General features: G+C 48.5%; 1 protein-coding gene across 2 annotated transcripts in view; it reads left to right on the top strand.

Annotated features, from left to right (window-relative positions):
* The window catches only part of CASP2 (caspase 2), a 190120-nt gene that overhangs the window by 117283 nt on the left and 46223 nt on the right, over positions 1-26614 (top strand). For both annotated transcript variants that reach the window (XM_086949007.1, XM_086949008.1), the window contains exons 7-8: positions 12300-12428; positions 24570-24660. In XM_086949007.1, coding sequence (XP_086805133.1) covers positions 12300-12428; positions 24570-24660 — 220 coding nt within the window. The remainder of the gene's footprint in view (positions 1-12299; positions 12429-24569; positions 24661-26614) is intronic.

A 26614-nucleotide genomic window follows, 5' to 3' on the forward strand; every position in this document is an offset into this window, starting at 1 on the left:
GGAGTGTAAGGGTGGGCTAGAGCTAGGAGGTATTTAGGTGCCGTGCCTGCTTTAATTCTGAACATGTAGTTCAGTGCTTTAAAACGGATTCTATTTTCAACCCTGAGCCAATGAAGTTCCCGGCGATGACTTGAGACTCCGATGTTTTTTGGAATATTGCACAATAGGCGGACTGCTGCATTCTGGACCAATTGTAGTCGGCCAACTACTGCTTTGTTAGCGCCCAGGTACAGAATGTTGCCGTAGTCAAGCCGAGATGTTATAAGGGCATTGACTACGGTCTTTTGTGTGGCAAGAGGCAGCATCCAGAGGATTTTTCTCAACCATTTGACTATGGTGAGGCATAGACCAGTAACTTTATTGGCCTGTTGATTCATGGACAAGGAGTTATCCAGAATAAAACCCAGATTTCGAGCATGGGTCACCGGGGTAGGAAAGGTGCCCATCTGATCAGGCCAATGTAGAGGATTCCACAATTCTCGATGCTTTCCCAGGACCAAGATCTCTGTCTTGTCCCCGTTGAGTTTTAACTGGTTTCTCGTCATCCAGTTCAGGATGTTTTGGAGTCCTGCTTTGAGTAGAGAGGGGGAGTTTGGGCAGGATTTGGATAGGGAAAAGATGATTTGGGAGTCGTCGGCGTAAGTCATAAGGGTGAGACTAGATTTTTCAGCAAGGTCGGCCAGGGGTCTGAGATATAAATTAAAAAATAACGGGCTCAGAATAGATCCCTGAGGCACTCCATGGGGTGCTCGCAGGGTGTCCGAAACGGCTCTTGAAGAAGTTTAACATTAACAGTTCCCCAAAGAGCGCATTCAACACGCAAGTTAGGGGCATCCATGGCTTTCCTAGGAAACATTCCTCTAGAAGAAATATGTAGAGCAGCCACATAGTCTACCATACATACATTTACCAAACACTACTGTGTAGATGTACACTGCAAGCAGCTGTAGGAGAAGCTGTTCTCAAGACTCTTTTTCAGACTGCTGCAGCTGGCACGGGCAACCACCGCTAAGGGGGAGACTGCTATACAATCTATGCACAAATATGAATTCAGCAGCCCACATGCCTCGAACGGAATATGCTACTTACCAGTATGCATCTGTTCTTGGCATGTAGGGCTGCTGACATTCATATCGCCCGCCCTCCTCCCCTGTGCCTGTCGCAGCTGTAGCACTCAGAATTAATCTCTAGCATGGACATCACTCACTGTATTACACTCCATCTCTGCCACAATGGCGAAAAACAATCTGGGGATGGAGGCGATGCCCATGCGCACTGTAGTCCAGGGGAGGAGCCACCTATCTTGTGATACTTCGAAGACTCTTCCAGGACAACAATGTGCAATCATTCGGACCCAACACTAGGCGGCGATCTATGCACAGATACGAATGTCCGCAGCCCTACATGCCAAGAACAGATGCATACTGGTAAGTAGCATATTCCTTAACCGCTGACAGCCCATCTGCATGTGTTATACTCGTATACAGGGCTGTGACATCCAAAGCGATTAACCAGTCCCCCTCAACCCATTCAATGTGTTGGATCTTCTGTAAAAAATCCCCCGTGACCTGAACATAGGATTCAAATTTTTGCACATATCCCTGAAGGAAGTAGTCAATGTACACGGACGTGTGCTCTAATAGACCACCCCTGGCCGAGATGATAGGCCTGCCAGGTTTTTTTGGGATCCTTGTGTACTTTAGGGATAAAGTACATACTGGGTGTAACAGGGTTATCATTTTTGAGGTATCTGTATTCAGAGTCACTGATCATTTTGGTCGATTTCCATTTGGATAGTTTTCGGTGATAATCCATTTTAAACGATCCCAGAGTCTGGACGGTAATGCGCTCATAGCATTTGCGATCGTTCAATTGGAGGTAAGCCTCTTTGTCATAATTTGCTCGTGTCATGAGCACTATATTTCCGCCTTTGTCACTTCCACAGATTACTATGCCTTTTTCCTTGGTTAGACAGGTTGTGAGGGCTTCATAGTCAGAGCTTTATATTTTTTCTTGGTGATGTATGTATTTCTCTGCAGATCCTGAAGTTGTTTAACAACATTCTCATGGAAGATGTCGATGGCATCTCTGGGAAGTACCGGAGTGAAGACTGAAGGGGGTTTGAATGGGGTTGTTGCTGATAGCCTGTTCCCAAATTCATCAATTTTTCCAATGTCGTCTATCATGGGCACCAATTCCCCATAGCCTGCCCCTTCCGTATTCCACAGTTCCGTGATGATTTCCGTGCTCTGGGAGATGTTACTTATCGCCCCCTCAGTTTCATTCTGCAATTGTGTGGCTCCTTTAGACTTTGTTTTAAGGGCGTATAGTTTGCGGAGTTTAAGCTTCCTAACAGCCTTGTAGAAGTCGCATCTGGTGGCCGGATAACTGAAGTTGCACGGTGGTGCAAAAGTCAGACCCAAATTCAATATTTCTTCCTCCTTGGGTGTTAGAATAGTGGAGGTCAGGTTAATGATTATTTGATTTTTGATTTGGTTCATTCTTGCTGATTGGCCGATCCCTGCCCCCTGCCTTTCTTCTTCCTTTGGTATCCGCCTCTTGCCCGCCCTGTGCCTCCTGCGCCGTTTGAAGTTTGCCCATTGTTTGCGTAATTTTGTTGTGTGCGGGGCCTTATTGTCTGAAGTCTCTCCTGACATAAAAAACGTATTTCCTGTCCAGGTGATGGTTTAGGAAGGGCCCCCGCTTTGGTTTGTTTACGGCATTCAGAATTGGATTCAGTTTCCACATCAGAACTGAGGGCCGAATTTGATGAGTCTGTCTGTCCTTCATTTTGTCTGTTTATTCTGGATTTGGACTGAGGTTTAGTGACCCCACTGTGCATGGCATCATATTTTCTCGAGAACGTGAAGATTTGGCCCAACTCGTAATCCATACCTGGGTGGCCAATTATTGTCTGTCTTGATTTTTGATTTTTGATTTTTAATTCAGGTACATCATTGTTTGCATCTTTATTCTGCTCTTTTATTCGTTCAGTAGTATACCTATACTTGTATTCTGCGCTATTCTGCATATTTCCGCAACCGGCACCCAATCCCACCTTCTCTCCTGCTGTGTACCGACTACCACCTCACATATCATACACGTCTTCGGTATTCTGCACAGTTCTGCAACCGGCATCCATTCTCAATCTTCTCTCCTGCTCTGCACACTTCCACAACCTGCACCCATTCCCCTTTTCTCCCCTGTGATGCACCGACTGCTACCTAATATAGCATCATACACCTCCTCCATATTCTGTACTATTTTTACACAGTTCTGCAATCCGCATCCATTCTCACTCTTCTCTCCTATAACACACCGACTGCGACCTCATATATTTCTGGTTGTTCACTAGTGTCACCTCTAACTGTATTTTGCTCACTAGTAATGCAAAGAGTGCTACCTCATATACTGGGGCGGCTAACAAATGTCACTTTTGATTTTTTGATTCACGTAAATTGTTGTTTGCACCTGTATACTGTCCTTATATGCTGATGCTGGTTGATCACTAGTACCACTTGGGTACTGTGTAACTCACTGTATGTAGTTGTATTTGTATGTTTCTGTTTTTCCGCACACGTGTACCACTATAGTGCAGTCACCCATACCCACCTAAACCACCATCCCAACATGGATCCTATCGGCAATCACACATATAAAATCAACTACCCACCAACACTCACCAAAAATGCCGCTAAACGCTTTAAACACAACTTCCTTAGATCGCACCCCGAAACGCCCTTTGCTGACACCTACTTCTCATCGGTCAATGGACCCTTGAACACCGATATCATCTTCCACACCACACGCAGAGCTCAGTGGAAAAAAGCGTTCCTCTCCCTACTCAACGTCTCCACCACCAGGAAATCCGCCCATGGCCTAACACTCTCCATCACACCATCCCAACTCTTCCCAGACAGAACCACCATCACTATTTACAATAACGGGATTGTCCTAATTCAATCGACAGACAGAAACCTGGTACTTCTTGACAACCTGTTTCCCACTTTCAAAGAGCACCTATCCAATCCCCGGGCTTACACTCATATCACCCCCAGTCCTACCACCCCTGATGGCACAGCACCCACCCTTAACACAGTTCAGCACCAGAACGACACTCGCCTCACCTCCACACCCAGCACCATAGTCAATTACCCACCTGCTGCAGCTACCCCTCCCCACCCCGCAATCTCAGACAGAGATCTCGCCCCCTCATACACCACCCGCTCCCCCATCCCCCCTACAAACCCTCATGCCTCTGCTCATCTTCCCTTATCCCCCCCCACACCTTGCACTCCCATCCCGTCCTCCACACCAATCCTCTCAGAACACCCTTCCCCCACACCAATCGCCTCAGAACACCCTTCCTCCCCCAACGGCACCCCACACAACATGACTCTCTCTCCGCCTATCTCCCCCCCCCACACTTAGCACTCCCGTCCCGACCTCCACACCAATCTTCTCAGAACACCCCTTCTCCCCCAACTGCACCCCACACATGACTCTCTCTCCGTCTATCTCCCCCCCCACTCCTAGCACTCCCGTCACGCCTAGCCTTCACCCCTCCTTCAACCTCTCACCCCCCACTCTCACTCCCCACTATCCCACCTCCTCCCCCGCAACCGCCAGCCACCACACCGCCCTCTTCTGCCCTTCCCCCCCCTAGCACTGGTGCCCTTCCCAATAACGCCATCACCACCCCTAACACCTATCCTCTCTCTAACACTCCCAACCCCTTCACCAGCTCCTCCTCCTCACCCCGATCCCCCCACGTCTCCAGCAGCCTATTCGCCTGCTCACCGCCTGTACCCCTCCTCAACTCCGCGCCCAACACCACGCTGGACATGATTATGTCCACCCTCCTCCAATTGAAAGAAGAACTACATTCCATCAAAGAGTTGCTCATCGCACACCCCAGACATCCCCCTCCCACCACCACCTTTATACCTAATAACACTTCCCCCGCGCCTCCTACTCGCCTTACCACACAACACTCCCCACACCGGACCTCTATCCCCTCTCGCAATACCAACAATCACAATGCCAATCGCATTCGCATTACCACCAACCGGAATACTCCCTCTACACCTAACACTTCCTCCTCACCTCCTTCCCGCCTCATCACACAACTCCCCCCACACTGGACCTCTATCCCCTCTCGCAATACCACCAATCGCCCCAGACGCACTACCAATACGATCTCAGACCATGACACACTTGCCCTTCTCCACTCCTACGCCTCGGCTCCCCAAAATCGCCTAGCCACCAACCACCTGTCCATCCCGACGATTATCCCTAACCCTCTCAGGCACCAAAAGGATAACTACAGGGGCGCCGTCCCCAACAACCTCACTAATGTGCCCATCACTATAGAACCTTCCTCCACCCTCTGCGCCCCTAGCTTTAAATGCATACTTCTCAATTGCAGATCGGCCCAAAGACATTCCGCGGAGGTCGCCAACCTCATAATGTCTCATGAACCGGATCTAGCCATTCTGACTGAAACATGGTTGTCTGATTCTTCTACACCTATCTTGGATATCCTAGTCCCCCCCCAACTAACGTATCACTAGACTTGACAGGACCAAAAAGATAGGCGGTGGAATTGCTTGTATTTACAGAAGCAACCTCTCAGTCTCTAAAGCGCCCGCCCCTTCTCTTACTTCCTGTGAATACCTCTGCCTTGATGTCATCAGCGAAAGCAAACCGGTTTGCTCACTACACATCATATACCACCCACCTAGGGACAAGCTCTCCTTCTGCCAACAACTCATGGACACAATATCAACCAATTCAGGTCGGCAAAACACCCAAATTTTCCTTGGCGACTACAATCTCCATTGGAATGACAGCAGTGACACGGTGGTAAATAGCCTCAAAAGCTTCCTCAACGCCCTTGATCTCACCCAAATATGCAATAGCCCGACCCATGAGAAAGGTTCTATTCTCGACCTTATCATCTCCAAAGAGGACGCTATTCAACTTGAGTCAATCCAACCTTGTGACTGGTCAGATCATCATATTGTCTCCTTCCTTATAAATGAAAAAATCAAATTTAACACAGTACAACTCTCTAAGCCCAAAGTCTGGAAAAGGGACATGAAGAAACTCAACCCAAACTCCTTACCGCCTAACAGCTGCAATCTCCTACTACCCCCGTCCGGCGCTACGGATGTTCAACTCCTGACTGACCACTATCTAAATGCTATGTCCACAATAATCAATGAGGCTGCACCCATGCAACTGAAAAGAGGCTCGTCCAAGATCTCCAACCCTTGGTATGACGGGAGCCTCAATGAGGATAGACGGGCCTTGCGAATGGCAGAGCGCACTTGGAGGTCAGCCCCCTCTGCACTGCACCTAAAAAACTTGAAAAAACAGAGAAACGCCTACTTCAGGAAAATAAAACGCTCAAAAAGAGATTTCTTCAGCCTCCAGCTCGCCCAAGCAAAAAACCGCCCAAGAAAATTTTTGAGTTAATCAGAACACAATCCAAAAAACAACCACAGACACTCAGCACCATGGGCGTTACACCTTCCTGTGAAGACTTCTCTGCTTTCTTTAACCAAAAAAACGACAACATAAGAAGCGATCTCCTCAATGACGCAATCCTTTACTCCAACCCCCAACACACAGCAGCGCTTGAACCAAAGAACAAGGCTACATGGTCATCCTTTGGCACCTACTCCGAAGAAGAAATTGGCAGATTGCTCAGCACCCTGAAACCATCCAATCACCTCACTGACCCCCTTCCTGCAAACGCAGTAAAAGACTTTACCCCGTTGCTCCTCCCACTTTGGACTAAAATTATCAATAGCTCTCTTCAACAAGGATCCATCCCGGACTCCCTCAAAGTCGGACAAGTCACACCTCTACTAAAAAAACCAACAGCAGACCCCACTGATCTAAATAATTACCGCCCAATTACAAATATTCCCACCCTCGCTAAACTGTTAGAATAATGCGTACAGCTACAACTGACTAAACACATAGACAAGTTTGATCTCCTCAACGCTCATCAATCAGGCTTCCGTGCAGGGCACAGTACCGAAACTGCCATAACTCACATAGTGGACGACGCCCTCCAAATACTAGACCAAAACGATACCTGCCTCCTCATCCTTCTGGATCTCTCCTCAGCATTCGACACAGTTAAACATGAGAACTTACTCGAACTGTTAAACACAAGAATGGGCATATCAGGGACTGTTCTCAAGTGGTTCACCTCCTTTCTACACAACCGGTCACAAAGATTCAAAAGCAACAACCTGATGTCCTCTCCGGTACCTGTATCGCTAGGCGTCCCTCAAGGATCCTCCCTCTCCCAAACACTGTTCAACCTAGTTATGGAACCTCTCACTACTTTGCTACAGACATCCAATGTTCACTTTCACATGTATGCCGACGACACCCAACTTTATCTCAAAATACAATCCCCCAAGGACATCATGGTTCTGAACACCACGATCAGAAACACCCAATCCTGGCTTGCCGAGAATCACCTCAAACTCAATGCCCTGAAAACTGAGTTCCTCCTGATCTCACCTCCCGCAAAAATCTCTACGGCTCAAACATGGCTTAAGCACTTAACGGCTCTAAATGTACAACCTACCGTCGTAGACTCAGCAAAATCTTTAGGCATAACACTTGACGCCAATCTCAACATGCAGCAGCACATCAGCAAGGCAACCAAAGGAGCGAACTTTCAAATCAACACCTTGAGAAAACTTAAACCCTTCCTCCCAGCCAAAGACTTCCAAACTGCAGTACAATCTATAGTCATCCCACACATAGAGTACGGAAGCACCGCCCTCTGCGGGCTCCCCCTAACTACAACGGCTCCCCTAAGAGCGTCCCTTAACGCTGCAGCGAGACTCATCACTGGCTGAAAAAAGCACTCGCACATCTCCCCTGACTTTAAATCCCTGAACTGGCTACCTTTTGAAGCCAGAATACATCTGAAAATCGCCTGCATGACTCACAAGGCTGTACACATGAACTCACCCGCCTACCTCACTCAAAAGCTGACAATCTCGGGTGGCTCTAGAATTACTAGAAGCACAAACAATCTTCTGCTGAAACCTCGAAGATTCCGGAAGGAAAAAATCTATAAACGCTCCTTCTCAGGAATGGCACCTCGGATCTGGAACTCACTCCCTCCTGAAACCAGGCTCATCTCCTCCAACAAATTGTTTAAGAAAGAAGTAAAAGCGATCCTCATGGCTAAATACACATGATCTATTACTCTGTATTTTCTCATGAATCCGCTCCGTAATTACCTACTTGTATTATGACTTATTTGATTGTATACGTTCCCTCTATGTATATTGTTATGTTGTTGACGCACCTGTCTGACTTTGCACACCGTACCTACACCACCTCAACTATCCCTACTTTTGTACTACTGATGCACCTGTGCGACTATACATCCTGCACTCACCTACCTCAACTATGCACACCTTTATGTTATCTCCTAAAACACGTTAAGCAGGCTTAAACGAGTATATGCTTACTTTTGTACTTCTATATTATTGGCGCAACTGTTTGACTATGCACCTTGTACAGACACTACCTCACCTGTGACCTACCTCCTGTTTGTTTTTTGACCTACCTATGTAACTATGTAACTATGCACCTTGTACCTATCTACCTCAACTATGTAACTATGCACCTGTACCTTGACTATCACCCCCGTGCCCTTGTAAAGCGCTCTGATATCTGCAAAGATCTTGTTCGCGCTATATAAAACTTTCAAAATAAATAAATAAATAAATACGATCACTTTGAAATTTGTATGTTTTTCTGTCCATAATTTTGGCCTCCTCTTTCTTCAATCTCACGTTCATTTCCTTGGTTAGTTTAGCGATTGATAGGCTTTATTCGATAAAAGATTTATCATAAAAGCATTTTACAGAATAAAAAGTTATATGTAAACTTTTTCTTTAAAAAAAACACAGTTAAAAATTCATCACAGATAATAAGATGTCATAGAAATAAAACAGGAGAAGAAAATGTAACATCATGTCTTTAAAATAGTAATTAGTCCATAGGTCCGAGGTTTCCATTACAGCAGAAAAATAGGTTACATCCCATATTGTTCCCCGACTTGCGGTAAGCGTACTGGACCAAAATCAGAGTTCCTTGTTAGGCAGTTGTAGTTGCCTTGCAGTTGTCACGGTACTTTTGTCTGATTAGCCAGGCACGCCCCAGCAATTTGGCCACACCACAAACAATTGTCAAAGAGGAGGTATCAGTTTTCAAGATACGCAGGGCTGCAACATGGCTCATAAAGCCCAGTACCCTGCATGCTGGTCTGAGCCACTTTTCTCTGGCGTTTTTGTATGCTGGGCATGCCAGAAACAGATGGGCAATTGACTCCTCAGGATGGCCGCAACTGGGACAGGGTTCGTGGACATGATTAGGACCTTTCCAGTGTAAAGTAAAGCTGTTAACTTGCAGGGTTCCAAATCTCATCTGAATATATAGGGATCTATCCCTAGGTGCCTGTATAAAATCGAGGTAGGGTTCCAGGCTGCAGGTGCTTTTATGCTCGAAGAATCCCTCTGTTAAGTTCCCTGGTTTTTGGGTGGATTGATCCCGATTCGACACCCATTCCCAATAAGCACATTTAAGCTCCAGCTTGGAAGGGGGTGTCTGGGAAGCCCAGGCCTCGCTTATCCCGATGAGGCCAGTGAGGTGTCTGAGATCCGCCAGCCATTTTATCCTACACCCTGAATCAAGGGCCAGCAGTTCGTCGAAGGCCCTGGCATAGTTGGACAGCTCTGCGGACCTCTTTAGGCGAACCCAGTAGAGTAAGGGACGGAGTCTGGCAATGTCCTGTATGTTCCTTCTACCTGTGTCATAAAACAAGGGTTTCAGGGGGGTTGAGACAGGAAGCGAGGTAATGGATCTTAAAAATGTATTCTCAGACTTGGTTAAATCTCAGAGTGTCTCCATTCCCCACAGTTCTGCTCCGTAAAGGGCCGAGGGCAATGCTTTCCCCTCATAGATAGCAAGCGCCGGGGCAACCGGCCTACTCACAGAGAGATTCTGTTCCCTGATGATGGCCCCAGACACCCGTTTGTGGTTTAGGAGCATCTTATCTAGGTGGGCTGCCCACTTCATGCCTTTTCGAAATTCTGATCCCTAGATAATCAAACGAGTCAACCACATCAAGAGGGGCCTTGTTTAGGGAGATGTTATTCCTAAAACGTTTGGACGGGTTAATGGTCATCAGTTTGTTTTTATCGGTGTTGATAGTTAACCCCTGCTCCTTGCAAAATGAATCAAATCTGTTGAGCAATTTCTGGAGGCCGGCGGGTGACTTTGAAATTAAAAGGGTATCGTCGGCAAACAGAAGGGTGGGTGTCTTCTCCCCTGCTAGTGTTGGGGCATCTGCTGGTTCCTTATTAAGGTGACCCACCACCCCACTGGTGAATAAAGAAAATAGGGTGGGGGTTAGTTTAGCTCTTTCCTCGTCCTCACCCATTGTTTCTAATTGCTCATGAATAGTTGCTATCTCCGTGAGCAGTTTAGCCCTGTCGATGTCCGCATATTTGATGAGAATCAAGACTTGGCGGCGTGATGCCTCCAGGTTGCACTCCGCCCACTCCTTCATTAATTCAGGATTAGGATCCTTGTAGGTGGGAGCTGTTAGTATACGCAAGCCCCGGGGAATACGGTATACCTCTATGTATCTTTGTAAAGATTTAGATTCCCACCACTTTGATTGTTCGCTTCTGGATTTCTTTTCCAGAATTTTGAATAGGTCTTTTAGTGCTGTGCTGCTGCTGTTACTGGCGCCATCATTGTTCCTCCCCCGGATGTTAGAAGGGAGAGTGGAGCTGTCGGAAAACATTGTGAGTGCTGCTGCCTCCCGATCACGAATGCTGTCAGCCAACATATTTGCAATGCTCATGTGTTACTTTTTTGGCTTCTAATCTGCCCCAATGTGTTAGTTGGGAAACAGTGCACCTATGCACTATGCTCTTCACCCGCTAAGCCGCTCACGCTCCTTACTTGTGTACGAGACGATTACTGCCGGTTCATTAATCACCCGGTCCGCCACCTCCTCGTGGGCTCGTACATCAAAGTTCTCAAACAAGTATCAGCTGCCGCTGCTGCGTCTTGGACTTGCGGGGGTCAAACGCCTTTCTCCTTCCGGAGCACATGAAATCCAGGGAACTCCCAGACAATGTTCCGATTCAGGCGTTGTCCAATAGTTGAAGAGGGTCTCGTGTTGTGGCCGGTTCAGAAACTGACCGGCCAATATATCACGGATTGCCGCGTCTCACACCCAGTACGCAGAACTTCGTACAGCTGGCAAAGACAGCACGGACACAGACCGGTTAAGTGCTAAATTTTATTCGTGCAAATTCAGCCGCATGACGTTTCGGCTCCGAGGAGCCTTGCTCACATGACAACGTTCTGGGTGAAAAATGCTCAATTTAAAGTGCCAGTAATTGGATGCAATAGCATCACGTGATTGTGTCTGAGAGTTAACATGGAAAAAATACTTTGACATGTTAATCAACCAGAAATGTTACACGGGTCAATATTTAAACATTTGCATAAATTGACACAAAGAAATACAATCATAGTAAAATACTATAAAATCCGTATGAGTCAATAGTAGGAAAATGGGGAACACAAGTCAAGTGGTTTTCTAGAAAAAAATGAATATATATATATATACATATACACACACAAGAATACACACACACACACCCCTATTCTCTCTGTTAATGTTATAAAATCCTTTCCCACCCAAACCTAAAATACTATTATATATTAAAGAAACAAAACTGTAACACTACGTATGTTTGTGTATAATACATATACGCAGAGAAGTAAAGATCTGCAAAGAGGCTGAAAACTAAACTGTGATGTAACTGTTGCGATGCAATGCCTCCCAGTCTGGGTGCTCGGAGCCTGGAATTCTACTCCTGTGTTTGGCTCTTGGTTGAAAGTATTGTGCTTCTTTTGTAAAACACTCAGTATCCCTGTTCCTCAGTTTGTTAATATGCTGTGACCGAAGTACCTTTGTTGTGTAATGTGCTCGCTCTTGAATGGTCTACAAAGACCTCGGTGATGCACAGCCTTGTTGCTTCCTGGCTTGGTTGGTGCAATACAGATATATATGATAGTTGTCATTAGTAATGCCTCATCATTAGTATGTTGTTAATGGCGTCTCCTGCTGATTGTGTATTTCATGAGGTCTCATCAAGCGGACCCCACTGTGACACCGTTGCCTCCAGACTGCACTCACGTGCTCACTTTCTCTTCCTTCCTGTCTCCAGGAGATGAAATGCCAGCTCAGGGTGTTCTCCCGCCATCCTGACCATCAGCAGGCCGATGCCTGCATCGTGGCTTTGCTCTCACATGGTGTGGAGGGGGCCGTCTATGGCACAGATGGCAGCTTGTTTCAGGTAAGTGGTCCTGGGACGAAAATAAATGTTGGGCGTCAAAGGGTGTGGTCAAGTCCAAATGAGATATCACTAATCTTGGGGCTTCGGAAGCACAGTGAAATCATTAGGCTAGGCCATGAAAGCTCAAGGTGTGGCGTCAGACGTCTTTTCTCTAAAGTTGGACAAAACTCTGCTTTGTTTTGTCGTGATTGCCCTCGGGATGAAGGTGGAGACTCCACAGTGTTAACCTCCTTTTACTGTTTGTGACACCTTGGAGTTAAGTTCCATGGTCTGTCAGGACACACCCTTTTCACCCCACTTCTCTCTCCCAACATGCACCTGCCATAGCCCACCTTCGCACCACCGTCAGCGGGTCTGCCAATGGGGATGTCCATGTATAAACAACCGAGGGCCTTGACTCACCTCAGTAAAGCTGAGTCTATGCAATATACCAAAAACTACAGTTGCCAATACTGAGAATAAATTACCAACATTGCTTAGAGCTTATCTTATATGAATAAAACATATAGATGCATCCGGAATTTTCATCCATCAAAGGGTCTGTTTTATTATTTACAAACTTCTTTAGATCTTAATTCAAGAAAACCACTAACACTTTATAAATATGTGTAAAACAAGAGACAAATCAAAAAACGTGAAACAAATTCAACAGACCACAATGCACACGTCACTTAGACACCTTCATTCAATCTTTCTCTCTCACTCACTCAAATGCTACCATTCTGTTTCAACATCCCAAAACACAACCAAAACAGTCACACCTGAACCAGTCACCACATGCACTGAATCCCACGTCAAATATTAAATATAACAATTTTAAGAAAGAAAGTGCAGGAAAAGTTCTATTTACAAGTTTTTCCGTACAAAAACATCAAGAAATGAACCACACGTCACATTAGTGAATCTTCACTGTGAGAAGTTGGCCTGATATATGATGCTCACTAATTCTAGTGATCACCTTGTATCAGTCCAAACAACCCTTATGGTGATTGGTTGTAAGTCAACCTTATAGACCAGCTATCCTAATGGTAGCATGGACAAAGCAGTCTTAGGCTAAACTCTTTTGGCATGTGAAGCCAGCTGTTTTACCACATATAACCCCTTGAATACCAAGTGAAAGGACACCACACAGGTTGTTATGAAAATAAACGATATTTATTAACTAACATACACCTCTGAACTCTTTATGAGGTCAGAGGGCTAAGCACATGACATTCTCTTAGGAAAAATACGATAAGTTGCACAAAATTACAATGGCGCACTAGGGGCACGGCAAACCATATACTAAGTAAATGGTATAAGGAAATCGATAGGAGGAATGGAGCTGTCCAGAGGCTGTAGGATCGCTGGGACTACCCTACCCTAACCTTAGGTAAGTAATAGGAGAGACGCGTGTGCAGAGTGTGAACTCACACGCGAGATGCGGAACAAAGTCAATGGACAGTACAGATTACGAAAACGGTAAGTACGGACAGTCTTTACTATCTAGGACTAAAACGACTGTGGAACTGGACACTAGGAGAATCAAACTACCCTTGAGCTTCGAAATGCTCTTGTTACCTCACCCACGGGCTGCGGGTGCATAGGTGTCAAAGTGTGTCGGGTTTCCGCGTTGAAGTCAATGGAGCCTTGAAGAAAGATGCTGCAGGCGACCAGGTGGAAGATGTCCGGTGCGATCCAAGGGTGGATCGGGGAAGAAGAGGACCTGAAAGCAGAGGGGACGGTGTTCTAAAACACTAGCCAGTGACCGGTGTGGAACCAGGAAGGAACCAGATGTCGTCGTCGCGATCAGGTGAAGAGTGGACGCTTGTCTCTGCAGCCACGTGGACCAGGAGGTGTCTTCGACGACCAGGATGGAGGCACGAGCTGTCCCACGCAGGCTCTCGCTGTCGGCGGTGTTGGATCCGGATTCGGCGTCAACAGGCCTTGGCAAAGGCAACCCACGCGGTGAGTGGAAACGGCGTCTGGAGTGGACCAGGAGGGTCGGGGGTGCTCCTCTTTTGGAAGGGAGCAAGGGCCAGTCTGGAGCAACCAGACCAGCAGTGTAGATTTCGTGGATCGTCGTCTAGGAGGCCACTAGCCAGCCGGCAAGTGACCAGACAACGCGTCGAGCAGCAGGCAAGCAGAAGGGCCCCACGCAGATCTCGTGGAGGCTGGAGGGCTGATCTTCAGTGCAGGAGCTGCTCGGGGCTGGGGCTTCTCGGTCCCCAAAGCACTTGGTCGAGTTTACCTTGGGAGTCGTGCTGGAAGCGAATTGCAGTTTCTTCAAGATGGCCGGTCCCACATGTCTCGTCGCACTCACGGATCTCAGCTGTGCTGCAGATGTTAGTTGAGGTTGGAGAGGTCTGGAAGTCCGGGTCTCGTCGGGCTCTGAAGTCTGGATCCACTCGGTAAGACGACAAAGTGAACCGCTGGAGCGCTTGATGGTGCCTGCTTGTGCAGGGTGGACACTCCTTGCCCACAAGGGAGATATCTTCAGTCTTCTGTGGAGCAGAACGTCGAAGTCCAGAGTTTCTTCTTGTAAAGTTTCAATTCAGGAATCTAACTTGGAATGGGACCAGCTCCTACCTTTATCCTGCTAAAGGGGGCTGTACTACGACTAGGTCCCTCCTATGGGTGGGACCAGGAAGGGGGGTGGTTACACCCCCTATCCTTTGTCCGTTCTTGCGCCAGAGCTGGGGCTGGGGAGCCCCAAGAACTGGTTTAGACCAGAGTATGCACAGGGACACCTTGTGTGCCCCAGGCATGTCTCATTCCTTTCAGCCCTGTCCTACCCAATACACAAAATCCTGTCTGGGGTGGTGCTAGCACCTCCCAAGGCAGGAAACCCTTTGTCCAAGCCTCCCTCGCTGGAAGGACTCCCAGCAGCAGGAGGTCAGACTTGTGTCTGTGGTGGCAGCATCCATTTTGTGATGCTGAGGCTCGAGTTAACTTTAACCGGGGTTCACAGTTACATATTGTTGTTGTTATTGTTAGTTTAGATTTGTAACGCGCTCAATCACCTACAGGCCTCTAAGCGCATTGGAAATAGATGTTGTTACAATAACTTAGCTTCACTCCTCCGAGAGACACCACTACAGGCCTACATTGCGGTCAGGGCTCTTCTGAACAGCAATGTTTTCAGGGATTTCCTGAAACGTAGGAGATTCCCCTCCCTGCGTAGCCCCTCAGGCAGCTTGTTCCATAGCTGAGGGGCCAAAACAGAGAAGGCTCTCCCTCCCTTGGTCACTAATTTATAGCGGGGGCAAACCAATAGCTGGGAGTCCGATGATCTGAGTGTTCTCTTCGGACTGTATACTTCCAGACGGGCTTTAATATATGCCGGCGCATGGCCATAAATCGCCTTATGCGCTATACAGAGGCTCTTAAACTCAACCCTCTCTTTAACAGGGAGCCAATGAAGATTTTGGAGTAGAGGGGAGGCCTTTGTTCGTCTGGGTACTCCGAAGATCAGTCGTGCGGCGTCATTCATTACGACTTGAAGTCTGTTTGTCAATGTTTTTGGGAGGCCAAGATACAGGGCATTCCCATAGTCGATCCGTGAAATGACGGTTGCTGCTACAATTGAGCGCATCATAGAATGAGAAAGGAGGGGGCTAACTTTCTCAATTGTCTAATGATGTTCGTGCAGGTTCCAACAACGGTGGAAATTTGGCTGCACATTGACAGATCACAATCTAGTTTAATCCCCAAACTCTTCACGTTGGCACTAGGTTTTGGGGCTGATCCAAGCTCTGCAGGCCAAAACAGATCACTCCACGGTGAGGTGGTAGAGGGAATTACCAGTACCTCGGTCTTATCCGGGTTGATCTTTAGTAGGTTTTCCGTCATCCACCCCACGGTAAACCTCAAGATGTTTTGAGCTTGGATTTGTGCTGTCCCTGTATTATCAATGCTCAGCACAAGCTGAGTATCGTCAGCATAGTTGAAGACTCTACAACCCATCTCAGCCAAAGACGCAATCAGGGGCTGCAGATAGAGGTTGAACAGGAGTGGGGACAGTGCGGAACCCTGCGGTACCCCGCACTCTAAGAATCCCACCTCCGATAACGACTCCCCCAGTTGTATCCTCTGTGTCCTTCCCAAAAGGAAAGATTGCAACCACTTAAAGGCCAAGCCTTTGATCCCAAAGGCCTCCAGTCTTCCCAGGAGCAGGTCATGGCTGACGGTATCGAACGCCGCTGACCGGTCTAATAAAATCAGGGCGCTCGGTTTTTTGCCGTCAGCCATGCCTCTCAGTTCATCTAGCACTGAGAGCATCACTAGCTCGGTGCTATGGTGCGCTCGAAACCCCGCCTGTCGTTCATGCAGTAAGCTATGGGATTCGAGATACAGGGACAGAGACTTCAGCACATGTTGCTCTAGAACCTTTGCAAGGAAGGGCAACTGGGAGATCGGCCTGTAGTTCTTCAGGACAGCCGGGTCTGCGCCTGGTTTCTTCAGCAGAGGTCTGACACGCGCCTCCTTAAGATCGCTTGGTAGGTATCCTGTTTCTAGGGACCTATTAAGGAGAGAAATAATCCGAGCTTCCAATAGCGGCCGTGCCACACGGAAGACACTAGGGGGGCATGGATCCGCTGGGGAGCCAGATTTAGTTTTACCCATTAGCTGCTCTAGGCTCAGCTCATCCAGCTCAGGGAACTGTACCATAGAACAGTGAGCAGGATTATGAACCTCGGAGTGTATGGTATCACTATTCACCATACTATTCTTTATTTCCAGGATAATGGTCTTTACTTTATCTAGGAAATAACCCTGGAAGGTGTCAGTGTATGGGAGACTCTGAATTCTCCTGTTTTTTGCTCAACTCCGATAGGATTTGAAAGGTCTCCCTCTGGGTATTTCTAGCCTTCTGTAGGCGAGACTCATAATACTCCGCCTTAGCTTGAGAAATAAGTTTTTTATACAGGTGGAGTGAGTCTTTATAATGGTTCTTTGCTGTATCCTGCTTAGTTTTCCTCCAAATTCTCTCCCGAGCTCGAAGTTTCCTTTTTTGTTCCCTTAGCAGCGAAGTGAACCATGGGGCCTCTTTACCAGGTCCTTTGGTTAACTGAGTTTTTTCCGGTGCTATCTGATCAATGGCTTTATTCAAGTTCTGGATTAAGTCTGTATATTCAACGTCCAGACTTCCATCTGTATTCGTCAGACAGGCCATTTCCGGGAGCACCGAGGTCAAGGTTTTTAAATCAACCTCAATCCATTTGCGGATCTTTCTGGTACCTCGGGGTAGATGCTTTAAGTAGTCTTTAACATTTACATCACAGGTCACCAGATAATGATCAGTCCAGACACAGGGACTCACATCCCTAAGAATAACATTTGGGTCCGTGGTCCAAACTAGGTCAAGCGTATGACCCTTGATGTGTGTGGGTACTTCCACGAGTTGACTAAAACTCAGGGCGGACATGGTAGTGTCTAACTGGCGTGTAGGCAGGTCCCTTTGGAGTCTATCCCAGTGCATATTAAAATCTCCCATTATCACGATTTTTTTGTATCTTGTACAAAGGTCTGATATGATGGGGGCAAATAAATCGTTAAAAAGTGGGGATGAGTTGGGCGGACGGTAAACCGACAAAATCACCCAGCAGGAGTTGTTTAGAGAAATCTTTACTCTACTTACGGATAAAAGTTTCTCCACGGATAAGGTTTTTTTAAATCTAATTGCCACTCCACCCCCCCCCCCCCCCCCCCCCCCCCGTGCCGATCCTGCACGGTTCTGCCATATAGCGTCATAGCCGTTAGGGAGGGCAGCAATGATGTCCGGCATGGAGTTTTCACCCATCCAGGTTTCTGAGAGCGTCAGGACGTCTAGATCTCTATCCTGAAGTAGGGTGTAGATCTCCACATGATGACTGTGAAGAGACCTAGTGTTCAAACTGGCTATCTTTAGCACTGGATATTGTGTTTTAGAATTACTGTTGTGAGACCGCAGTATAGCATGCTTTTCCAGCTTAATAACATTTTGATCGAGTGACAGCTGACCTTTATGTAGACAATGAAGATCTTCTGAGGTATAGGTATGCCGGTGGCCAGGAGTCCGAGCCCCCGAGCCCGCCCGTGCGCGGACGGGCGCAGACGGGCTGGACTCTGGCGTGACTCCGGCGATGCTCTGGCGATCCCGTAGCGCGTGACCGCTGCGCGTGAGCATGGTCGGCTTAAGTACCGGTCTAGCGTCCTTGTGACGACTAGACCGTGCAGAGCCTCAGCCCCCCCCCAAGATGTCTGCCGCTGTGGCAGTCGATAATTTCCGACCAATGCAGTGAAACTGCAAGCTACAAGCTTGTCAAGTGACTTGAGAAACCGCCCCAACGCGGAGTTTAGTAGTTTTTAAATGTGCAGGTAAGTGGCGATTTTAGGAACAAGGTGAGCGCATAAAATCATACAGTACACACATAGAAAACGGGATCTATAAAAACAATCAGTAAAAGCTCCTAATGAGCGCTATGCGTTCTGTGCTGTCTCCTGGCTGAGGATTGCCAAGAAAGTAATTTCCAAGTACATACATGTTGTGTCCCTCTAGAAGGGTGGAATGCTACCCCCGTCGCCAGAAGTGGCGAGGGGGTAGTATTCCAATTCGTATGACACCTTACTCGACATGTTTTGATAATGCTATACCAAAGTTAGCATTCAACCGCGAGGATTATAATGCACTTAAGAGTATATGGTATAGCGTATCATGGAACAGCTATTAGGACTTGGTTCCGCAAGCTGCAGACGGGCTCAGCTCATGCCAGAGCACCATCTCACATAATTCCAAGCACTCTGCCTTCAGGATTGATAAGGCCTGCCATAGGAGTGACTGATAGGAGTATATGTGTCCATTTTAGGGTTAGATATAGGTATACTATATCTAAAGCAAAGGGTGATTACACCACCGTGCCCCAGCTGATTGATCAGCCAGTTGTGCCAGATTTGGATGGCCAGCCAGGGGTGGCATAATACATGCTGCAGCCCCTGGTAGGCCCTGAGGGCACCTATGCCCTGGGTACCTAAGGTACACTTGTACAGGGGCTGATAAGGTGACCCAGTATCCAATTAGATATGTACCTAAGGTACATGGAGTCCATTTTAACAGAGAGAGCAGAAAGCCTGGGGTCCTGAATAGCAGGATCCCAGGCCAACTAAGTCGAAAACCAGCAAAACACTAGGCAAAAAGTTGGGGGCAACCATAGTCGGATATCCACCTTCCTACATTCACACAATCTTTTTTGTTTTTTGACAGGGAAACACACAACAAGTTTCAAACCGGACCCTTTGTCCAGTTCTCATCAAGACCACAAATATTCTTGATTCAGTGGAAGACACTTGTGTGATATTCTGGCTGTTAAGATACACATCCGTGAATGGGCCTCAAGATACACATCCGTGAATGGGTCTCCATAGAATACCCGGTACACGCGTAGCGTGTCCGGTCTTGATCGTGGGGGATTTTGTTTGGCCACCACTCTTTGGCGCTGTATTAGAAACTACACTTGGCAGTGATGTTGATTTCACCGTGAGCTTCAGCCTGGGAAATGAATCGCAACTTCTTCGGAGGTCGCGTACACTGCCAACAACTCCGGCGTGTAGCGCGCGAAACCCGGAAATGACTCGGTGTACGCGACCTCCGAAGAAGTTGCGATTCATTTCCCAGGCTGAAGTTGACGGTGAAAGCAACATCACTGCCAAGTGTAGTTTTTAATACAGCGCCAAAGAGTGGTGGCCAAACAAAATCCCCCACGATCAAGACCGGACACGCTACGTGTGTACCGGGTGTTTTATGGAGACCCATTCACGGATGTGTATCTTAACTAAGCATGGGCGGAAAATCCGTTCCGCTCGCGAATTTTCGGTAAATTCGCGATCCGCGAATTTCCCGCAAAATCCGCGAACGGAAATCCGCGAACGGGGATTGGGTCAAAAGTTCAAGCTGACTTTTGTAACTCTTTTAGAATGGCGCCAGCAAGCTGCCAGAGCCATTCTAAAATAGTTACAAAAGTCAGCTTCAACAGGAAGCTCTAATAGATAAAGTAAAGCAGGTGCTGCTCAAATTCAGTTACACAATCATTAATCACCCCCAAACTTGGGGTGATTAATGATTGTGTAACTTAATTTGACCTTCAACTGGAGCACCTGCTTTACTTGATCTATTAGTGCTTCCTATTGAAGCTATTTCTAGCTATTTTAGAATGGCGCTGGCAGCTTGCCGGCGCCATTCTAAGTGGAGCTGAGGGCAGAAGGGCACAAAAGTGGGACAGAGGGCAGAATGGGACAAAAAATGAGTAGGGCAGAAGGGCACAGAAACAAGTGGTACAGAAGGCAGATGGGCATAAAAAACAAGAGGGTGGCAGTGATTAGGCAGGCAAAAAAAAAAACTGCGAAATTGCAAAGCGCCTCGCGAACACGCAAAAACAAAAAAAATCGCGAGAATTCGCGAATTTTGCGGATTGCCAATTTGCAAATTCGCGAATTGCCAATTCGCAAAATTCGCCCATGCTTAATCTTAACAGCCAGAATATCACACAAGTGTCTTCCACTGAATCAAGAATATGTGTGGTCCTGATGAGAACCGGACAAAGGGTCCGGTTTGAAACGCGTTGACCTTGTTGTGTGTTTCCCTGTCAAAAAACAAAAAAGATTGTGTGAAGATTCACTAATGTGACGTGTGGTTCATTTCTTGATGTTTTTGTACGGAAAAACTTGTAAATAGAACTTTTCCTGCACTTTCTTTCTTAAAATAGTTATATTAAATATTTGATGTGGGATTCAGTGCATGTGGTGACTGGTTCAGGTGTGACTGTTTTGGCTGTGTTTTGGGATGTTGAAACAGAATGGTAGTATTTGAGTGAGTGAGAGAGAAATATTGAATGAAGGAGTCTAAGTGACGTGTGCATTGTGGTCTGTTGAATTTGTTTCACGTTTTTTGATTTGTCTCTTGTTTTACACATATTTGTAAAGTGTTCGTGGTTTTCTTGAATTAAGATCTAAAGGAGTTTGTAAATAATAAAACAGACATTGACGGATTAAAATTCCGGATGCATCTATATATTTTATTCATATAAGATAAGCTCTAAGCAATGTTGGTAATTTATTCTCAGTATTGGCAATTGTAGTGTTTGGTATATTGAATGTTCCATGTGGCATGGGTGCCCCTGATGCCTTGCATGTTTCTGTTAGTCTGGATGGCCCAGTGTTCCTTCACATCACTCCTGCCCCCTGGCCTCACCCCTGCCCCTTGGCCTCACCCCTGCCCCTTGGCCTCACCCCTGCCCCTTGGCCTCACCACTGCCCCTTGGCCTTACCCCTGCCCATTGGCTTCACCTCTGCCCTTGGCCTCACCCCTTCCATTGCAGCACATCTGTCCTCGGTGTCACTTCTTGCCTTTGTGTTCCTGGTGACCTGGATGTTCCAGGTGACTTGGATGTTTACATTGGCGCAGACGTTCATAGTGGCATGGATGTTCCTGGTAACCTAATTGCTATTGGTGGTCCTGATGTTCCTGAAGGCCTAAATGTTGCAGATTTTTTCCTGAAGGCCTAAATGGTGTAGATTGTTTCCTAAAGGCCTAAATGGTGTAAACGCTTGGATGTTCTTTGTTGCATTGCCGATTCTGGTGCACCAGATGACTTATGGCAATGGGCACGGTGGCCCAGTTGGCTTGGGATTTCTTTGTAATTTAAATGTTCCTAGTGGCTTGGATGATCCTACTTGCCTCCCTGATATAGTTGGCCTGATGTTCCTGGTGCCTACACGTTCCTTTTAGTGTGGGTGGTGGCCCCGTGTGTTTGTGATGGCCCTACCTGTTCCTGGTGTGGAAGGTGTCGGAGTTGCCGGTGTCGTGCATTTTGCCGGTATCGTGGGTGTTGCCGGTATCGTGGGTGTTGCCGGTGTCGTGGGTGTTGCCGGTGTCGTGGATGTTGCCGGTGTCGTGGGTGTTGCCGGTGTCGTGGGTGTTGCCGGTGTCGTGGGTGTTGCCAGTGTCATGGGTGTTGCCGGTGTCGCTGGTGTTGTGGATGTCGTTGGTGTCGCTGGTGTCTTCGGAGTCGCTGGTGTCGTCGAAGTCGCTGGTGTCGTCGGAGTTGAGTTGCCGGTGTCATCGGAGTTGAGTTGCCAGTGTCGTCAGAGTTGAGTTGCCAGTGTCGTCAGAGTTGAGTTGCCGGTGTCGTCGAAGTCGCTGGTGTCGTCGGAGTTGAGTTGCCGGTGTCGTCGGAGTTGCCGGTGTCATCGGAGTTGCTGGTGTCGTCGGAGTTGCTGGTGTCGTCGGAGTTGCCGGTGTTGTCGGAGTTGCCGGTGTCGTCGGAGTTGCCGGTGTCGTCGGAGTTGCCGGTGTCGTCGGAGTTGCCGGTGTCGTCGGAGTTGCCGGTGTCGTGGGTGTTGCCGGTGTCGTGGGTGTTGCCGGTGTCGTGGGTGTTGCCGGTGTCGCTGGTGTCGTGGGTGTCGCGGGTGTTGTGGATGTCGCTGATGTTGTGGGTGTTGCCGGTGTCGTTGGTGTCGGTGTCTTCGGAGTCGCTGGTGTCTTCGGAGTCGCTGGTGTCGTCGAAGTCGCTGGTGTCGTCGAAGTCGCTGGTGCCGTCGGAGTCGAGTTGCCGGTGTCGTCGGAGTTGAGTTGCCGATGTCGTCGGAGTTGAGTTGCCGGTGTCGAGTTGCCGGTGTCGTCGGAGTTGAGTTGCCGGTGTCGTCAGAGTTGTTGCCGGTGTCGTCAGAGTTGTTGCCGGTGTCGTCAGAGTTGTTGCCGGTGTCGTCAGAGTTGTTGCCGGTGTCGTCAGAGTTGTTGCCGGTGTCGTCAGAGTTGTTGCCGGTGTCGTTGGAGGTGCCGGTGTCGTCGGAGTTGCCGGTGTCGTCGGAGTTGCCGGTGTCGTCGGAGTTGCCGGTGTCGTCGGAGTTGCCGGTGTCGTCGGAGTCGCCGGTGTCGACGGAGTTGCCGGTGTCGACGGAGTTGCCGTTGTCGTCGGAGTTGCCGGTGTCGTCGGGAGTCGCCGGTGTCGTCGACGTCGCTGGTGTCGTCGGAGTCGCCGGTGTCGACGGAGTTGCCGGTGTCGACGGAGTTGCCGTTGTCGTCGGAGTTGCCGGTGTCGTCGGGAGTCGCCGGTGTCGTCGACGTCGCTGGTGTCGTCGGAGTCGCCGGTGTCGACGGAGTCGCCGGTGTCGACGGAGTTGCCGTTGTCGTCGGAGTTGCCGGTGTCGTCGGGAGTCGCCGGTGTCGTCGACGTCGCTGGTGTCGTCGGAGTCGCTGGTGTCGTCGGAGTCGCTGGTGTCGTTGGCGTCGCTGGTGTCGTCGGCGTCGCTGGTTTCGTCGGCGTCGCTGGTGTCGTCGGGAGTCGCTGGTGTCGTCGGAGTCGCTGGTGTCGTCGGAGTCGCTGGTGTCGTCGGCGTCGCTGGTGTCGTCGGCGTCGCTGGTGTCGTCGGCGTTGCTGGTGTCTATCGTGGGTGTTGCTGGTGTCTGTTGTGGGTGTTGCTGGTGGGTGTTTCTGGTGTCTGTCGTGGGTGTTGCTGGTGGGTGTTGCTGGTGTCTGTTGTTGGTGTTGCTGGTGTTGTTCGTGTTGCCGGTGGCTTAGGTAGTGACCTGGATGTTTCTAAAGGCCTTGATGCTTTTGTCACTTCAATATTTTTGGCAGTCTAGGTTTTGCTAGCTGTCCTGGCAGTTGCCGCTGGCCCAGGATATTCTTATTGGTCTAGGTGTGCCAGGAGGCATGGATGTTCTTAGTGGCCACCATACGTGTGTAACAGATTTGAGACTCGGAAGTGATTTCAGAGTCTTGTCTACCACAGCTTTACCTTCCCCTACACAAATGATCTAATTTCTAAAAGATGTTGCCTCCCAGAGCTAAACTTACTTGTTGAGTGCATGCCTACCTGTAATCGTGTGCGTCCCTGCATGAAACCACTGAGGCCAAAAGGTAGAAACCTCTTAGTTGGACCCAGAGCGGAACCAGTTCTGCAGCCCGCTACCTTCAAAGGAGTTTGGCCAGATTATGCCTGCTCATGTTCTACTGTGCCAGACAATGGTAGGCATAACCTCACATTCTCTATCCCTGCTGGCGGACTGCTTCTGTTTCATGCAGCCTAGCGTGTGTTTACCCTCACACTTTTACCATGTCGTCAGTTAGTTCCTGTTAGATTTCTGAACATGAACTGGTTCTAACCCTTCTTTTATGCCCACAGTTACATGAAGTGTTCCAGCTCTTTGACAATGCCAACTGCCCCAACCTGCAGAACAAGCCCAAAATGTTCTTCATCCAGGCATGCCGCGGAGGTGAGTTTAGAGTGGGCATAGAGGGTCACTCTTGGGGGCTGAGAAGGGTTTCTCTCTCTTGTTCTTTTCTTTACTCTTTTCTATCTCTTGCCCGTAGTGGATCTTCTCCTGCTGCTGAATTTTTTACATGACTGTCGTAAGCATTTCTGTAAGTCTCACATTGCTTCAGCTAAGCGTGGGCCGACTGTGGGTGCCGGATTTGCATCTATAATAGCTAATGTTTCTAGGGTGCAGTGTTGCATGAATTCTCCTCATGGTTTAGTTTGGGGTTCTTGGTCTAGTCGTGATTGATACGTGGCTGTGAATGCAGCGTTCCAACGGGCATCGTTTGGTGTATTGTACTGCTTGGGGATTGTCATGCAATCTGCTTTAACATGGATATCGCTGAATGTGTTGTGCTTTTGTGTGGTCCTTGCTCGAGCCTCTGCTTGGTTATGTGTGGGTTCATGAAAGTATTCATTGGTTGTTGCTCGGGCCCCTGCTTTCACTTGGTTATGGGTGGGTGCATTGAAGTGTTTATCGTTCCTTGCTCGGGCCCCTGCTTTCACTTGGTTATTGGTGGGTGCATTGAACTGTTTATCGTTTCTTGCTTGGGCCTCTGCTTTCACTTGGTTATGGGTGGGTCGATTGAAATGTTCGTCGGTCCTTGCTCGGGGGGGGGGGGGGGGTCTACTTTCACTTGGTTATGGGTGAGGGCATTGGTGTTTAGCTTTCCACGCTCGGACCTCCGCTTTCACTTGGTTATGGGTGGGTGCATTGAAGTGTTCGTCGGCCCTTGCTTGGGCCTCCCCTTTCACTTGGTTATGGGTGGGTGCATTGAAGTGTTTATCTTCCTTGCTTGGGCCTCCCTTTCACTTGGTTATGGGTGGGTGCATTGAAGTGTTCGTCGGCCCTTGCTTGGGCCTCCCCTTTCACTTGGTTATGGGTGGGTGCATTGAAGTGTTTATCGTTCCTTGCTTGGGCCTCCCTTTCACTTGGTTATGGGTGGGTGCATTGAAGTGTTCGTCGGCCCTTGCTTGGGCCTCCCCTTTCACTTGGTTATGGGTGGGTGCATTGAAGTGTTTATCGTTCCTTGCTTGGGCCTCCCCTTTCACTTGGTTATGGGTGGGTGCATTGAAGTGTTTATCGTTCCTTGCTTGGGCCTCCCTTTCACTTGGTTATGGGTGGGTGCATTGAAGTGTTCGTCGGCCCTTGCTTGGGCCTCCCCTTTCACTTGGTTATGGGTGGGTGCATTGAAGTGTTCGTCGGCCCTTGCTTGGGCCTCCCCTTTCACTTGGTTATGGGTGGGTGCATTGAAGTGTTTATCGTTCCTTGCTTGGGCCTCCCTTTCACTTGGTTATGGGTGGGTGCATTGAAGTGTTCGTCGGCCCTTGCTTGGGCCTCCCCTTTCACTTGGTTATGGGTGGGTGCATTGAAGTGTTTATCTTCCTTGCTTGGGCCTCCCTTTCACTTGGTTATGGGTGGGTGCATTGAAGTGTTCGTCGGCCCTTGCTTGGGCCTCCCCTTTCACTTGGTTATGGGTGGGTGCATTGAAGTGTTTATCGTTCCTTGCTTGGGCCTCCCTTTCACTTGGTTATGGGTGGGTGCATTGAAGTGTTCGTCGGCCCTTGCTTGGGCCTCCCCTTTCACTTGGTTATGGGTGGGTGCATTGAAGTGTTTATCGTTCCTTGCTTGGGCCTCCCCTTTCACTTGGTTATGGGTGGGTGCATTGAAGTGTTTATCGTTCCTTGCTTGGGCCTCCCTTTCACTTGGTTATGGGTGGGTGCATTGAAGTGTTCGTCGGCCCTTGCTTGGGCCTCCCCTTTCACTTGGTTATGGGTGGGTGCATTGAAGTGTTTATCGTTCCTTGCTTGGGCCTCCCCTTTCACTTGGTTATGGGTGGGTGCATTGAAGTGTTTATCGTTCCTTGCTTGGGCCCCCCCTTTCACTTGGTTATGGGTGGGTGCATTGAAGT

Source organism: Lissotriton vulgaris, unplaced genomic scaffold, assembly GCF_964263255.1.
Source record: "Lissotriton vulgaris unplaced genomic scaffold, aLisVul1.2 SCAFFOLD_352, whole genome shotgun sequence".
NCBI lineage: Eukaryota > Metazoa > Chordata > Amphibia > Caudata > Salamandridae > Lissotriton > Lissotriton vulgaris.